General features: G+C 45.5%; 1 protein-coding gene across 9 annotated transcripts in view; it reads left to right on the forward strand.

Moving 5' to 3' along the window:
- The window catches only part of ASPSCR1 (ASPSCR1 tether for SLC2A4, UBX domain containing), a 46026-nt gene extending 31425 nt beyond the window's left edge, over positions 1–14601 (forward strand). For 3 of the 9 annotated variants that reach the window (XM_035899874.1, XM_035899868.1, XM_035899881.1), the window contains 4 exons: positions 10778–10829; positions 11554–11623; positions 11952–12139; positions 13445–14600. In XM_035899874.1, coding sequence (XP_035755767.1) covers positions 10778–10829; positions 11554–11623; positions 11952–12139; positions 13445–13458 — 324 coding nt within the window. In that variant the 3' untranslated portion in view covers positions 13459–14600. Of the gene's footprint in view, positions 1–10777; positions 11466–11553; positions 11624–11951; positions 12140–13444 lie in introns of those variants that run through there. The other 6 variants (XM_035899864.1, XM_035899857.1, XR_004842696.1 and 3 more) reach the window with 6 other exon arrangements.
- Positions 14602–17629: the final 3028 nt, after the last annotated feature.

The following is a 17629-nucleotide window of genomic DNA, read 5'->3' on the forward strand; positions in this document are numbered from 1 at the left end:
TGTTGCTCATCGTGCTGCTTTGCCTGAGCCTCAGTGCTCTTGGTCAAAATGACGCCGGCCCAGAGCAGGAGCAAGAGGGGGGATATGTCTGGCGCTGGGGGGGGCGCGGGAGCGCTGGGGCCGGGGCCGGCTCACCGCTTCTCACTTGCTCTCTAGTACTGCCTTCCAAACTATGAAATCTTCGCTCTGGGATGAAGTTTGTGTGGGTCAGTATCCACACTCACTGCAGAGCCGGCCGTGGTGCCTGGTCCTGCTCTGGATGGGCTTAGGCTCTGTATGGGTGGGTTCGGTGAAGACTTTGCCCCTTTCAGGCATCCTCTGGTCTGCAGAAGGGAAAGCTTTTGTACTTCAGTCAGAGCTCCCCTTCTGTTCCCATCACCTGGAAGGAAACAGATGAAAGCAGAGCTGCTCTGTATGTAAAGATAGAAGGCACATGGTTAAGGTATTTTGTAAAATGTGGGGCTTTCAGGCTGGGGGAAGAGGGGCTTTCAGGCTGGGGGAAGAGGAGCTTTCATGCTAAGGTGACCTTGTGGTACTCGGCATTGTGGCAGTGTGATGAGAGCTTGTTCTGGAACAATGCTGGGTTTGGTACATACGATGCAAATATGAATGAAGGGCTGTGGAGCGTGCAGTACGTAGGAGCTTGTAAGAAAAAGGGAGCACAGGGGACGTAATAAAACAGCTAATTCCTCAAGCTTTTTTGTGTTTGGTGTGGGGTTTTTTTTAGGGGAGGGTGGAGCATGTGTGAAAGGTCGAGGAGGAAGGTTGTCTTTATTGGTAGAACAGCTCTTTGAGGTGGCCAGGTTGTGTCATGTAACCACCAAAATGGACAGCTTTCGCTCCAGGTGCTGTGTCAGTGGTGTTAGCGATAGCATCCTGGAACACTTTGCACCTGATGTGGGTCCTTGGCAAAGGTGACTGCCCATAACCTGACACTCGATTTTAATGGGATATTTCTTAGATGACTGGAAACCTATGTTTCTGTTCAAAACAGGTCTTCCAAAACAGGTACTACTGTGTTGTATCTGGCCGTTCTAGATTTTTTTCAACATTTAACTTTCATGTTATTGGGCTGTTCACTCTCGTACACATACTACCTGAATGAAAGATAACACACCAAACTAGAGGTAGACTGTAGGTGCTTTGCAGAACACTTCTGGAGCGTATATTCATTTCAAGAATAAAGTGACTTTCAGAAGAAGTGAAGGCAATTGTAAGGAAGATTGCACTGAAATCTAATTATCTCAGTGATAACTGTGAGCTACAATTGAAATTGTATGAACCTTAGAATTCCTGACTTTCAAACATGAGATTTTGTCTAATTAACCCTGTTCCATCAATGCTTTTCCATTTTTTTAATGTGGCTTATTCTCCTTTTGCTCTCAGGAACTTCTTAGATTCTTGTTCCCCAAATATGGTGCTTAAACTCTTGAGAAACAGAAAATGAAACATAATTAAGAAAACCAAAGGGTAAAGGAATAGAGGTTGGCTTATGGCTTCTGCACAGTCCATTCTTGGTTTTCTAGGTTGCCTTATGTCTTCTCAAAACACGTGACACTGTCATGTCTAAACGTACGTGCACTGTTATTACTACTTTTAAGTAGGACTGTGGCAGAGAAACATCCAATTATTTATTCCCTTCGGTTTAGTCATAGGCTACTTAATTGCCTTCTTTTTTCTCCTGTTCTTTGAGAAATGCCTTGGTACATGGGGAGTTCCAGCAGCATCCTCCAAGGCTATGGGAATTCTCTTGGACTTCAAAAGGATTTTCTAGAAACTTGCCATCTTTGCTGAGACTGTCAGAGGCAGAGCCTGCGTGAGTCCAAGCACAGAGTGTTCTGGGCATTGGCCACTGCCAGCCGGGGTGTTTTAGGAACGTGTTGTCATGGAGACTGTGTGATTTCTGATGGTATCACAACCTCACCTCTGCTAGGGTAGAGGGCAGAGCTGCTGCTTCTGTGATATGGCTGGGGGTTGGTTGGTTGGGATTGCTTGTCCCATGTCAGACATGAATCATGGAGTTGCACCTAGCTTTCCCAGGTCCTCAGTTAGCAGTAGGATACCCTCTACAGACTGGCTTGGTGCTGTCCGTAAGGAAAAGCGGATGGTGTCTGAGGCAGTGATGTGAGCACATTTGAGCATTCAGATATATATAAATGACTGAAATTTGTGCTGAAGCCAGTAACAGGAGTCACTGCAGATGGTGGAGTACCGTATTATCAACACTCCTTCTCTCTCTCCGCCCTCTCACTGCATTCAAGATGATAAGATTGGAACCACATTCATTAAACCTGATTGCTTACAGTGAAGGGAGAACCTTTACACTGCGAGCAAAACTGGGAAAAAAGGCAAATATTGTCAACTTGTTTGCCAAGATACTTGGGCTGAAAGAACTGTCTGAAGTGAGTTCTCCAGAAATATGTGTGTATTTACAGTAGAGTGAACACACAGATTGGCAGCGACGTGGAGTTTTTGGAACCCATAAAGACTTCAAGGCATTGCTTTGATTTTTTGTTATTGCTGTTTTTGCTGGCTGCCTTATCCTCATGTCCCTTGAAGTGTTTTATAATCTGCTCTCCAGAACGGATCAACTGCAGGCTTCCCTGCTGTAGCGCTTGGCTTTGGGTTCCTTATAGCCCTAGTTGCTTGTTTGTTTTTTTTCTAGGCTAGCTGAGCTTTTCAGAGTTGCTTCTTCCCTTCTTTCTCCGCCCAGAAACAGGCACTTGTGTATTGCATATCTGAGTGCATTAGTGGAAAAAATCATTGACTGCTGAGTTAATACTAGGAAAGAGCTAGCAGAAGGTGAGAATACCAACCACTGGAAAAGTCAAGGCAGCAAAGAGGGCAGGAGGCCATCGTCTGTCTTCAGAGGAGCTAAAGGAATCCACAGCCTTCCACATAAATATTTAGATCTTCTAATCAGATCTTAAGAGTGGACCGAGTGTTTCCTCTGGCACGTACTGCGAGGCAGAAATCCAGGGGAGCTGTTTGTTCCTTTCTTTGCCTTTGGTTCTGTTTCCATATCCTATTTGTTAATGCCAGTTTGGGCAATACATCTGGCATGCTTGTTCAGTGAAGCCGACTACGAATTGAGCAGTGTGAAGCCTTCTCTGCCTTTGGCAAGAGTCTCAATGCAATTTCTTAAAAAATTACTTCATCAGAGTCAGTCCGTCGGAGGTATTTCCAGTGGCAGGCCTTGCGGTTATTCCACTTGCTAGCAAAGAAAATTGCAATTAATAGTGAAATTCAGCCAGCCTGGACGGAGGATGGCATTCACCCTCACGTACAAAGATTTAGCCTTCACTTACCCGTTCAGGATGTTCCCACCTGACTAGGTGTTGGTAGCAGTCTTACCTCTGTTCGTCTTGCCAGATCTGTTAACGGTGCTCGCAAAGGCTTCCGTACGCGCTGCTTATGCTGACCTCGAGTTAGGCTGGGCACTTCTGTCTGGATGAGCGCCCACCTTGTATGGCTGAGTTTAGAGTGGAAATTCTGCCAAAAATGTTTGCTCTCCTACTGTCAGTTCTGGAGGCCAGATCTTTCTGATCTCCGCTCAAGGGCTCAATGAATGCTCTTTATACCTGGAGTCCTTCTTCAGTAGCCTTCTCAAAATAGCGCTTTCAAATCTTATCTTTGCCGTAGGAGTGCTAAAGGTCCCCTGCTCCAGCTGGACCAGACCTCCTCCGTATTGGCTGCAGAACGTCCGTCACCTTTGGCAGTTGCAGTCCACATTGAGCAGCTTTGTTCTCAGGTTATAAACACGACCCACTTAGTCAGTTTGCCCCTTTCACCATGACTGTAGTGTTTATTTCTGTTTCAGCGATGCTTTGCAGTCTTGCTGGAGAAGCTTTTGATCCACCGGCTTTCCGGTTGAATTTTCCAAGAGCTGGTTTATGTGTTTGGGGTGTGTGTACTGTGCAGTATTTCATGTTGGTAGCTTGGGTTTCTCCTTCCATGCGCGTGTTCCTTTGAAGTGCTTATTTTCTTATTCATCTTTTAACATCAAACTAACAGCAGACCTGTGGCACTCTAATCTTTTCAGATCATGTAACGGAAAGAATGCTTCTTGTTCTGGCAGCTGCGAGTTCCCCGTAGACGGCAGTCTCTGCTGGTCTGAAAGCGTCGCTCTGTCAGTGAGCAGAGTAACTGCGTGGCAATAACGTGCGTATTTTGCAGTACTCTGGTAAAGGGGTTTCTGAATGTCTGTGCCTGGAGATACCTAGTGAGAGAGGAAGCACTGAGGTGTTAGTCGGGGTAGGTTCTGCCTGAAATCTTCCTGGTGCTCTAGAGAAGGAGTTGCTGGAAGATGCAGTAAAAGACAAGAGAAGCATTTCTGCTTTGCATCGCAGCTGGATTCACAGGGGAATGCTGTTCTGGTGTGGATATTTTTATCGTGGAATGCAAGATGCAGTAGCCCCAGTATAGCACTCCACAGCCAGGATGCCCTGCTGTCATAAACCACACTCGCCACGATGGTGTCTGAGTAGCTGTGCTCTGCGTGTCTGAAATAAAACGTTGAGTTGCTTAGCTACACAATTCCAGACTGAATGTGGCTTTATGAGTAACAGCCTGGTCTTCAGACATGGAAAGCTCTCATTTAAACTTCTGCAGCTGTAATGAAGTAAATCGATGAAGCTGTGTTATTTAGATCTTTTTAAAATCTGAGGAGTTGGTTGTTTGGAATGATACTCTGCAAATGGGGAGGCTAGTGAGCAGGACTTTGGCTTCCTCCACTTCTTGCCTCATCAGTGACTTCCTGATCCCTTCAGAAGAAAGCTGTCCTGTGATTACAGCCTTGGATGGGGCTCTGGAGACTTGCATACTTAGCTCTCATTTCTGCTATTGCAATCCTGTGTGACCTTGCACAAGTTATTTAATCTCTTTAGGTCTCAGGTTTTCATCTGTGCCAAAAAAAAAAAAAAAACCCAAACCATCGTACTTCTTAGATTTTTATTTATATTGCATGTTGCTGCTGTAGCAATAGAGCAAAATTGTTCTGTTGCAATAAAAATAATAATTGTATCTTGTAAATACGCCATGCACAGTGTGATTTGAACATTATAATTCGATAGATTAATAACATCTATTTTCGCAGTCAGAATGGTGTTGTCTCTTTGGCTAGATAGTTGGATATTGGATATTTGATCATAGTAACTAGCCATGGACTCACTCATATTGTAGTAATTCTTCGCATTCAGCTGAATGGAGGGATTTTTATATTTGTCTCAAATAGCCTATGATTCTTTTCGTCAATCTGACAGGCTCAGTGTGACTCTGAAGAGGTTTCTCAATCTGTTTTGATTCACAGATACTCTTATAAGAACCCTATGCAGTGAGGTTAAGAACTGCAGAGGAGTTCTAGACGCTTTGGTATATGCATTAGAGCAACTGCAAATGAGGAATTGCCAGCTTACTTGAGAATACAGTGTTCAGGTAATGGGCTGCCCAGTGTTTGATCCTTGCCTTCTTTGCAGTGTTAGAGAATACTGAAGGCTCCAGCTTTGGGTTTGTATGTTTTCCTGGACTGCAGCTACTAAAGCCTTCTCATCTTTATGCCAAGACATTCCTTGGCCAGTGGGATCATTCCACTGGCTTTTTTTTAAAATGTGAAATTGGTGCCGATTTAAATACTTCTGTGTTAAAAAAAAAATCTCAGACAGCATTATGTCCTGCCAGTGACTGGCTGGAGAATTCCTGGGGCGATCAGTGAGGTGCAGCTTCTGCACCGAACCGTCAGTAAGTGCTGGAACGGGGATGGTGCCTGAGGATTCCAGTCTTACCTGAGTTGAAGAGAAAGAACTTACTGGATGTAGATTTGGCGAGAGGGGGCTCTGTGTTGGCTGACCTCTAGGAGAGGGTAGGGATGCAGGGACATGAGCCATGCGTTTGGTGTACTTGTGAGCTGCTGTCTCGTTCCTTTAAGTTTCTTTCAATTAAAAGGTTTTGAACAGAAACATTTGGACTGATGTTTTGCCAGCAGTGGGAAATGGTTGTGGAGGTGGATCCTGAAACTTAGAACTATGGTTGTTATCTGTCAACCTGTGAGTAAATAGGGTAGAGGTTTATACTGGGGCAGGCTCTGTCCGTGTGGTTGAGTGTGTCTGTAGCTCTCGGTCTGGGTTTCTCGCTCTCTTTTTCTCTTTGTGCCTCATGCAGGCCCTGCCATGAATTTTCTCTGACCCCTTGGGGCCATTCCGACACGAAGCTTTGATGTGTGTGCCCAGAGCTTGATTGACAAGGAAGTTTCGGTGGCGGCAGCAGGGAAACGAAGAGAAAAGGGCAGGGCTTTGAACTAAAGGGCTTTGAGCTCTGAGATGCTGTGCTTACTTATCTCCTTCAGAATGTTAATTATTTACCAAGATAATTGGTCAGGAGGGGAAAAAAAGAGAGGGGAGGTTATTAAAAAATTCCAACACTAACACGCTACAAAAACCTCATTTTCCAACTTGCAGCTGGCATGAAAAGGATGTTGTGTGTAAAAGGGCTTGAGTGTATGTGTGTTGGGGGGGCCCTTTTTAAGGCACCCGTTTCCTATATAGAGGGATCCCTTCAGACGAATGCAGCGGAAACATCAAAGCTCTTGCAAGAGTTTTCTTTGGGGTTTCTAAAGCGTGTCTGGTGCTTTTTAATTAAAAAGCTTACGGAGAGACGTTTTTGTGACTGGAGCAGGCAACCTTAGGCCCTGTTGATTGAGGAATGAAATGTTAAAAGACCTAATAAATAGTGATTTCTGCTAAAATGTCAGTTCAAGGATGTGAAGATGCCTGGCCGCTTTAGCAGGAGCTGAGACTTGGAGTAGACTGATGAATGTCTCCTGCTTCAGCCTAACATGGTGTAGGCCATACTGTATGTGAAAGTCTCCTATCACCTTTGGAGTAAGGTAAAAAAGTCCGTAATACCACGTACTCATTTGAAGCTTGCAGTCAGGAAGATGGGTGAAGCTGTTTCATTTTGCCTCCAGTTAATACAGTTTTATTAGTCTCTGTATTAGGCAGCAATCCACAGACTCCCACGTGAAGATCAGGGTTCCTTTGAGCTCTGGTAATTGCTGTGCTGGATCAGGTCCAAGGGCTGTCATTCCAGTATCCTGACTGTGCTGATGGTGGCAACAGAGGTTCAAGAAAGCTCGAGAGCAGGCAGCCTGCCCTGCGCAATTCCGAAGTATGCATTAATGATACGAAGAGGGGCAGTTGCTTGCTTTTATCTGTCTGTTTATTTATTTATTGGGTCAAGGTGAGAAATTTGGTGTTACTGTTCTGCTGGTGTAAATGCAGACCATTCATCAACATTTTCTGTACGGTTTCTGGCTATGACAGTACTTACCTCTTTCACACTATGATGATTTGGTTTCTCTACCTTTCTCTTAGTATAAGGCCTGAAAGCTTAAAATAATTGTTTCAGCTAGTTTTTCTTTATGTAGTATTATACTGATCTGTTAATTCTGGTTTTAAGTATGATATTTCTCATTCAGAATCCTTACTGGTACAGCCGGTTGCACCATATCGTATTAATCTTCTGCATATCACCTTCAGACCCCCTTAAAAACACAAGCCTGTACTTGCAGCAGTGTCTGGTTTTGGTGCAAAGCTTGCATCTCTTGCCCTGCAGTCCCTTGAGAACGTTTGGATGTGTACTCTGGACGTGGTGATGCAGTGCTTTTTAACATACCACTCCCAGCACCAGTTTTTCTACTGCTTGGGTTTCTTTGAGGGTGTGGCATCACGCGGTAATCACTGTAAGTGGCAGAGCAAATGTCATAGGTAGGTACCCTCCTCACTTACCCACAGACGCTTTTCTGATTCCTCAGCTGAACCAGGGCGACTCTGAGTCCAGTTCTGCAGTTTCTCTGGTGCCCAGCAAAGGACCAAACGGTAATCAAGGCATTGATGCATCTGGCATAGGGGGAGAGAGAGGTGGGGTTGTTAAGCCTAGAAAAGAGGAGGCTCTGAGGGGGTCCTGTCAATGTGTATAATAAATGCGATGGGAAACAGTGAGGAAGATGGGCCAGACTTCTCTCAGTGGTGCCGAATAAAAGGACAAGAGGAAATGGGCACGAATTACAGGAACTTCGATTGAAATGAAAGGGAAAAAAACCAAAACAAAACCAAATACCAAACCCACTGAATGGGTGGTCTAACACGGAACAGCTGCCTGAGCAGGTTGTGGAGTCTCCATCCTTGTTTGATACTCATAACCCAACTGGACATCGTGGAGGATTTGGGCTGGACAATCCTCACATGCGCTTCCAACCTCAACCGTTCAGTGACTGGTGGCAATGACGTTGCAGGATATTGCTTCCCCTGTAGCTGCTCAGTCTTACCCACACCGTAGTTTCTTACAGATGGAGAACAAAGTTACCTTTCTCCAGGTCTCTCTGGTGATGAAACTGATCCCAAAAAGTCATTGAAATTCTCTTCTTTAATTGGATTCCTTAATCTTAATAATTGCTGCCCCAACCAATTATTTTAGGGACTTCCTTTATCTGAATTTACAGTAACTTTTTGTTGTTTTAATCCTTGAATTGTATTTTAGCTCTCTGGATTTCCTTCCCTATACCCATTCTGCTCCTTCATTCCTTGTTATTCACCCCAGAAGTATTAGCTACCAAAGTTGAAAGATCTCTGTCATTTTCTTAATTATGGGTAACTGACAGCATTTGCTAGTTCCGTTTAATGCTTGCTTCCCTGCTCCCTTGCTTTTAGTTAGGGCTGCACAGCATTTCTAAGGCTCCATTTTCCAAGTGTTTACTCAATAGCTAAGGATTCAGTCGCTAAGGATTTTACTTCCATTTCCTCTGACTTCAGGTCTTTAATCAGCATGCTTCATTTTGTTAACTCTCTAAAATACAGTGCTTGCATTAGTTGTTCGTACGTTTTCATTTCTTACAGTGTTGAATTTTATTAGATTGAAATCGCTGTTTCTTATTGGCTTGAATCTGATCCTGTGTATTACCTAGGGCTAGCTGAAAATAATTTCTTTTACGTTTACAGTTATTTGTTCAGTAGGTCATTGTTTGAGCTACTGACTCGTTGCTTCTCAACAGTTTAACGTCATTTAACATGTTCGTGTGTTGGACATAATTTGTATTTTGTACTGCATTTTATTCAGTGTTTACTTACACAGAAGTAGTTGAATAAAGCGATTTAGCCATGACGTAAGAGACGTGAAGTGAAAGGAGAAGATGGTGGGAATGGCCACTGTCAACATAAGCTGTAAGAAACTTCATTGTTTTGATTTGTTGCTATTGAAAATTAGAGAAGCACAAGGTAACTGCAACAAGCCGTATGCTATCTGGTGCGTTACATTTGAGTAACTGGAGGGACATCGGTTGCCATCTTCCTGTGTCATGGGTGTACGCTTTAAATTGGGGGAAACTGAGTATAAAGCAGTGTGGTAAATCTACAGGCAGGTTAAATTAGGACCCAGGCCTGCTGACTAGAATTGTAGCCATTTCCATGCCCCCACCCCCTTTTTCTGTTTTGCATGCACGTCTCTTCTGCGGAGTGGCAGTTAATGGTGGAGTGGCAAAAGCTGACTCTGGATTTAGTGCACTTGTAGGCTGCAGAAGGAAGAGCTTGTTCTCTTAGATTACAAGCTAATGGGAACACTGTTTAATGCGGTTTTTGTGTATGCGTTTGACCAGAAACTGCTTGTTGTGGAGCACTGAAGAGGTGGGCGAAGAGATAAGGTTGAAGGTAACGTGGCGCACACCTTTCTGGGGCCATCCCCAGAGAGACCGGCGGTGCCTCCCGCCGTCCTGCTGGTGCGGTCAGCCAGGACGCTGTGGCACTGCCCTTTTATCATAGGCCTTTCTGTATGGGGGCAGCACTGACGAGATCGCAGGCTCAATAAATTCGCATACTTGAACTTAACTTTCTCTTGATTCGGTGCTTCATGACCTATATGTGTGTGTGGGGGTGGTTAAGGTGTGCCACGCAGTGCAATTAAAGCACACACTAAATGAATTCTGATTTGGCTGACTGACATCTCAAATAATAGGCAGAGAGGAATTGTTGGAAAACATAGATCACTTAGGCTGGTGTCTTGCTGGCATTAGTTCTGGCTGCGCGGTTCATTGTTGTTATCTGGTTTGGACGCAAATATCTAAATACAAAATAATCATTAACAACATTTGCAGATGAAATTAAGATCGTCAGACTGATAAAGGCAGTCCTACAGTTATCTAGGTCACATAACGAGCTAAATGGATGAAAAAAATGTTTGTGGCAGTTATTCTGACAAGAACTAGGAATTCAGGCTGGATTTATAAAGGGTAGACTGCATCCTGGAAAGCTGTTGAAACTAGACAAATTCCAACTAGAGACAGGATATAAATATAATAGAACAACCTAGAATAGATTTCTGAGGGCATAGCTGGATTTCCCTTCTCTTACTATCAGCCACTCGGGTCTCGGAAGATTCTTAATCATGCTCATGTCATCTGCTCAGCAGTGGAGAATGTGGGTGAAATATCATGGCCTGAGATCCAGGGACAGAGGAAAATCCAATGGCAGGTCACTGTGAGCAGTCAGCGCTTGCTGTACGGGTCTGGTCAGCTGTGTGTGGTGGAACAGATCATAGAATTCCGATTCATGGCTTACTCCTGAGTGCCCTGTGCTCTGCACAAGTTCAGCCTTCTCTGAATTATAGATGGTTCAGTGACCTCAGCTTAAACTCTGTGGATTTGTCTGTAGCTGTCTAACCTGTATCCAGTGTTCACAGTGAACTGTGAAAGTATCTACAAGCCGTGATCTCTTCTTTTCCCCTTTTGCTGCAGGCTAAACTCTTTCCAACTGCCGTCATTCATTTTGGATCTGAGCAGTGCAGGGGTGAGTGCATTTCCTCTCCTCTTCAGCTGACTGTATAGCTCCTATAGCAGACCCTGAAGAATTACGTCTTTACATTCAGAGTTGTTCTGACAAAGGACAATGTATTCCTCGAGAGTGCTGGCAAACGTTCCCATTCCAAATGGCTGGAGCTCTCCAGAGCCAGCTTGGCCAGTTAGCTGGAGCACAAAAGTAAACGTACAACCTTCCTTACGAGATCCATTAGGCTCTGGAGTAGGCAGTGTCTGCCACGGGGACAAGAGTGATAGAAGAACAACCCTGTAGCAGGAAATGGCATTGTTCAAAATGTTAACAAGACAAATGACTATGAAGTGCTTTTATAGTCCTCCTGTACCTCCTGTACTGGGCTGGCTGGAGATGGGAGAACAGACCTGAGTCTTCGATTCTTTGACATCTCTGGTTTGTGCTTAGAACCTCTGTTTCTCCCAGAGATCAAAGCATCCTCTGGCTTCACAGAAAAGTTCCTGAGATGCAGTGAGCGCTGAAAGAAAATGTCCAGATCTTGACTTTTGAATGATGAAATAGGGCACCTTGAGTTGTGAAGCAAATGGTCATGGTGTAAACGTGTCCTGTGTCAGTTGGGGGAAGGTGATGGAGATGGACTATGGCATACAGCAGGTATTTGCTGAGCCAAGCACTACAAGATCCTGTGGTGATTGATGTCTCCGTGTTACCAAACAACTGTTTGGGTTTCATTTTTAAACAGATTGTTACCTGAAATCGGACCTGCTGAGCTCTGTGGTTTCCCCTTCTGCAGCTGATTTATTAGTGACCAGGTATGTTGGGACTGAATGGAGTTGCGAATGGGTATTCCAGGGATGGGAAGCATGAAACGAGCCCATCTTACTACAGAAATGTGCTCTGAAGATACTAGGACTTCATTTTCTCCTGAAACAGTCATACTGTCATACTTGACTTCATAGTTTTGTGAGGCCTTCTTTGCAAAGTCGGATTTCAGTGATTAAATCAAGCAAATCCTAGGGCTTTTATCATGAAAGAGAAGAGCCTTTTCAATCTGACTTTAGAAGTTTAAAGGTGGTTGTGGTACAAGGGGTTGTTATGAAAAAATGAAGCTTAATTCTGCTTGTTTATTTTCTTCCCCAGATGTTTGTCCAAATCATTAGTTCCTTCTGCTTCATCATCTTTAGAATCAACAGTTCCACCCCGGGCTGAACCAGAAGTGGGAAGTGACAAAAAGACCGAGGAGCAGCCAGGACCAGCAAGCGTGCAAGAAGCTCCGCAGGTGTTGAGAAGGGCCCCTGGGAAAATACCCAAATGGCTGAAGCTGCCAGGTATCGTGAAATCAGAGGAGAGCTCTTCTCATTCCAAACTCCCCAGAAAGGCGGGCTCCTCTGTGCCAAACGTGTTCGACGTTGACAGCATTCTCGAAGATGTCAGCATAAGGCTTGCAGGACATTTGGATTTGGTTCAATGCTTGTCAATCACAAGTCGGTTTAACCCTCAGCCTTCCCTGGAGAAGTATCTGAATGCAGGCTCTGGGCAGTGTGGAGCCTGGTGTCTAATCCATACGCTTGCAGGACTCTTAGCTATGTTCTGGGCTTAATGTGTTGAGTTCTTAACTATGCTAGTGTAGTTCAAATACTAATAGGCAGGATATTCTACATGCCAAGGGCCCGTGTCGTCTGCTAAACCTCTGTCATTATTTTTCCTTTGCTGGTGTAGGCTGGTTTTAGTACTTTTCTTTCTCTTGATTGTTTTGAGTTGGTCTTTCTGTTTTAGTGGTTTTCAGTAGTTAAGACTGCAACCAGGTTTCCATTATGCATTTTTTCTCGGTTTATCCTGATCAGAAAACGGCAATGTTGTTTTTAGTCTCAGGACCAATAGCTTATGTGTGGTTTTATATGAGAATTTGTATAAAATATGAAGTAACTAGAAGAGAGATTCCTGAACTAAACAATTGGCTATATTAACTTTTTGATGCAGTGGCAAAGAGAAGGCGGTGGGGGTGGGGGGGGAAGACGTTCAATCAATGCCCTTAATGGCAATAAAACTAGGAAGAATTATGGAATTCCCTGGCTAATAATGCCAAATATTAACTCCTGAATGACAATTTTAGTATTTGATTCTGGAAGATACTGTGAGGCTCTTGGCTCCAGCAGGCATAGTGTAAGGTGCGAAGTGGTTGCTGGAAGGCTGCAAACACTGGGTTGGTGTGTTTCCCCGCGGTGGCTGGTCTGGTTTAGGCTGGTACTGGGATACTGATGCAGATCATGTTGGAAACGGTATCTTTACTGTTCCCTGTTTCCAGTATGCTTAAAGCATTCCACTAGAGAGTAGACCTTTCTGAGTAAAGATTATCTGGATGAAGTATGAAATAACATCCCGCCTACCTGTGCAGGGCACCCATTAACGCTCTAACATGCATGTTAGTAACACGCAGGATGAAGTTCCCTTATTATGAAAATTATGAAGTATTCACCATTCCATCTCCCCAAGAAGTGCTCCTACGTGCTCCCTGACTGTTGCCTGGGCACAGCAGCTTACAGAACCCGCAGCAACCAGATCATGTTATTGCGAAGCGATACAGTGCAAATGACATGGGTAAGTGTTCTAATGCTCTTATGTTTATTTTGTAGGTGGGAAGAGATGAAACCTTCTGGACTGCTGGATCAGTGAGCAGGCAGCTGTGCCTCTTTGGTGATGAACTTATTCAGAATGTGTAAGAAATTGCTGGTGGCCATGGAGACATCTAATCTGTATGAACATTAGTTACAAATAGTAAATGGCTATTTCAGATGCCAGTTTCACCTTTTGGAGGAGTGGAAGGCCTGTTTGTGGCCTTTGTGACTACAGGAGCCAGGTTAGAGGTTAAATTCAAGGTTTCTTGCATGCAGATAATATGAATAGAGAATTAAGGGGGAAATAATTCTTATGTACTTTCTGTGAATAACTTTGTTTCTATCCATATTTTCAAATTTAAATCTTCCCAGTTTTACCTTCAGGGATAACTTCAGTCCAGCTGCCTGAATTCTAGCAGCAAGATACAATCCGATTCAGTTTTGCCTATAGTTAAATGCTGCCTAGAACAAGACTTCTCTCTCCTTCTTGCTGGTCAAGGTTAGTGCTGCTGATGATAATTCCGGGCATAGACGGCTGGAAGGCGAGTGAAGAGGAACCACTTGGGTCACTTAAACCAGTTCAAATGGGCTTTTCCTGTGAACCTCTTGGTCTGCTGCACTTGTGTTGTTTTCAGTTGCCAGGATCTTCTTAACAAAGAGCACAGGTATCTGCTAGTGGAACGCATGTGGCGTTTGTTTCTGCCCCAAGCTTTGTGTTTTATTTTCACGACATATAATTAAAATCAGTAATTAGAGTTACAGTGAGGAAAAAACCCATCCAGTAAAAGGATCTCTTCACGTGACCTTCCGTCTCTGGACTTCTGTGGCCCGAATGTTCCCCCAGCAGAGTAGCTGTTCTCTGCGGTGCAGTCAGTGTACAGAGGGAAGTGCTAGTCCACATCTTTGCCTCCTGCAGATGCTGTGCTGGGATAAGTATTGTTGGTTAAATTGTGCTTATACTGGGGATGAACTCTGTAGTGCCACAGTAGCCATGGTGCTGTATCTTGTTTGAAATCTCCATGGGTCGGTGATTCATGCGGGACAGCTGGGGTTCCGTGTTAGGGTAATAACGTGTTTTCCATTTTCCCTCTGTAGACAATTGTCCCCTGAACTACGTGTGCATCTGCACAATTTGTAGATGTAATAAAGCGGAGTGGCCATGGGAGGCCTTTTTGTCGGTCTCTTTGATAACATGCTCCTTCCCCCAGTCCTCGGTTTCTCTGTCAGTTCACAGGAACCTGCTCCCTTTTCAATGGGCCTGTCATGCCTCATTCCCTTCCTCCCATTTTTTTTCCAACAAAGCAAAACAGAGCTTTGTACCATCTGAATGAACTTCAAAGTGGCTAGAAAGGGCACCCAGGGTTCCTGGCACTTGTCATTGTCTCCCAGCCTGGCCAACATTTCCCTTCAGGTCTAATTACTTCCAAATGCTCCCAGATGCTTTGAAGAAACTCCGAGGGAGGGGGAGGCATGAAAGAAAGGTGGAAGTGGAAAAAGGAGACTCAAAGTGGAGGAGCAGAATGCTTTAGCAAAAACATTGATTGATTTCTTCTATGACACCCAAACATAAACAGGGAATGTGTGCGGCCACTGGCAGGGGGGAATGCAGGAGCACTGTGTGCAGCTGCTGCTCTGCATCCTTACTGCGGAAAGCAAGCCCTTGCGCTCGACAGGCTGTAACAGACGCACTACAGCAAAACCAAAAAAATGCAAAATAATCTTTAAAGTTTATTACTTTAGTGGATTTTAAGTGCGGGCTGAGCCTATGCTCCATAGGACTGTCTGTATCTTGGTTCAGGTGCTGTGTCAGGCTTAGTCATGTCACAGAAGTATGAGGTAGACTGTAGCTACAGCTGCTGTGATGAATTCATGGAGGATAGATCGGGGCCAGCTAACAGCCGTAGCCAGTGATAGGTGATGATATACTTGTGCTGGTGGGTTTGATTCACAGGATTAGAATAAACAGAAGCAGGCTGGTTGGTAGGAAATTGTAGTGTGCTTTCAGATGTGTCAGTCCTGGTTTTTGAAGAGCACAGGAAACATTGAATCGGGCTGATTTGCTTGGCTATTTTGATCCCACCAGTTTTGACAAAGAGCTTGCACCGTAACTGTCACCTGCAAGTACCTGATACGGGAAAACAGAAGGGAAAGTGTAGGGACACAAGCAGCAATGTCATTACTACTGGGGCAGTTTCGTGGGTGAGGTACAGGGGTGAGGATGAGGAGACTTCATACTGCCAACTACGTGCGTTACCTCAGCCAGTTCTGCCCATGCTTGTCCATGCTTTAAGGGGGACAAGATGCCCCGATATTTAAAACTGCAGGCTCTTTGCTACAAGGATTTCCTCCCCTGCTGCAGAACAACACATGCAGGTACCTGATGAGCTGGAGTTGTTTCAGCATCAGTTCTGCTACCGTAGCTGAACTCATCCCTGGGGGTTTCGGGCATTCGAAGGTAGTATTGCTTGCATTTTTTTGCTACGGCCTTTTTTTTTACCATGTGGTTGTGGGGCTGAAGGCTGAACTAGGTCAGTCCCTTCACTGGCTTCGTTGTACAGCTGCACAAACAGTTGTCTTGGCAAAGAAGGCTGCAGTGCCGAGGGATGGGGCACTGCTGGAGCTGGTACTGTCATCAGAAATTAAATTGTGGGGTTAGCTGAAGTTTTGAAGTGGCTGGTGTCCTGAGTTGAAGACCTTGACAGCCTCGTGGCTGAAGGACTACAGCGACCTACCGAGCCTTCGCCTGCTACAGCTGTCAAGGGGAAGAAAATTGCTGGGTATTGCTAATGATAAAGACTACGGCTAGCCAACAACAGAGTGTGCAGCCCTCGGGACACGCTGGTGTCAGCTGCTTCTCGTGCGGCCGGCTGCGTATTTCCCAACAAAGCCAGTTCAGTTGTGTGGGCCCTGCCTACATGTGTAAGGTTTCTTATTTCACAGCTTCCCCCCCGGCCCCCCTGCTGGCTGCGGGGCCAGGCTGTCCCATGATGTGGGATTCTCACACATGCTGTTTGTTATTCTGTCCTTTTTCCTTTCGTTCTACAAAGATTTAGAGAAGAGGGTGGGTGAGGGGGAAACTTTGCAAGTCTTTGAAGCAACTTGACTTTTGGTGATTAATTGCAGCAAAGAGCCTACAGAAGGGAGGGTGACTCGGTTTTAATTTATTGATGTTTCTTTGTGAGAACAAATTTATAGCAGAGGGGAAGCAGCTTCTGAGGAGAATATCAAATGGTTAAAAGGTTCTGAGCATTCTTTGATGTCACAGCCCTGGAGAAATAGTGGAAGCTAGCGAGGGACAGACACTGTTTATTTATAAAATAAAGATCAGTTACCTGCTTTTGGCAAGAGCCTGCAACTGAGCTCCTGTTAACAACCTATTCATTAGGCAGGCTTGGAACGGGACCTGAAGTTCCTGCCACAGCTGCCCGCTGAGGTGACGAGAGCCTGAGGTTTGGAGGACGCTCCAGCCATTAAAGTCTTTCCACGCATCTCTGAAGCAGCACCTGATTCTGACATGAGCTGAGGAAGCAACAGCGTCCAACCGTGCTGTGAAGCACGGGCTGCTGTTGCAGGCACGAGGCAGCAAGCGTTACGCACTCAGCCGGCCAAAACAGGCGTGCAGGCAGCCTCTTTTCAAAACCAGCATCTGATGGCACAGTTGCCCAGGGCTTTGCCATGCTTGGTAAAGGAGAGGGAAAGCAGAAGCAAAATGGCAGAGAAAGAAGAAGCGGAGGCTGTTCTTCCTAGAGTTAGACTGAGGATGAGCTGGATCTTCACGGTCAGGTCAGGATCTTCGGCTGGCAGGCCACGTGCGCCTCTGAGGCCTCTAGAAATCTAGGAGCTGTAAGGAGAGAGCAGCAAGGCAGTCAGCACCTCTGGGTCCCCGAGCGTCTCCCAGAAGGAAGAGGATTAAGCGGCTTCGGCCCACATCCTTATCCTGCTCGAGCGCAGTTCAGCTTCTGCAGTTACATACCAGCTGCGGCAGCACTTTCTCCAGGTGCTCGATGTCCACTTTCTCCAGGTCCTCTGCCTGAGCCTGCCGCACTGCTCGGGCCGCTGCTTCTGCAGGGCGAGCGTGAGGAAGGAGGCGTCAGAGCGGCCTGGAGGTGTTACCTGTGCGGTGCTGAGGAGCGCTCCGGGGCTGGCGTTCCAGGGGGAGGGCGCGGTGGCCCAGCTCCCCGGAGGAGGCGGTTCCCTGGCCCC

Source organism: Egretta garzetta, unplaced genomic scaffold (assembly GCF_000687185.1).
Source record: "Egretta garzetta isolate BGI_Z169 unplaced genomic scaffold, ASM68718v1 scaffold381, whole genome shotgun sequence".
In the NCBI taxonomy this organism is placed as follows: Eukaryota; Metazoa; Chordata; class Aves; order Pelecaniformes; family Ardeidae; genus Egretta; species Egretta garzetta.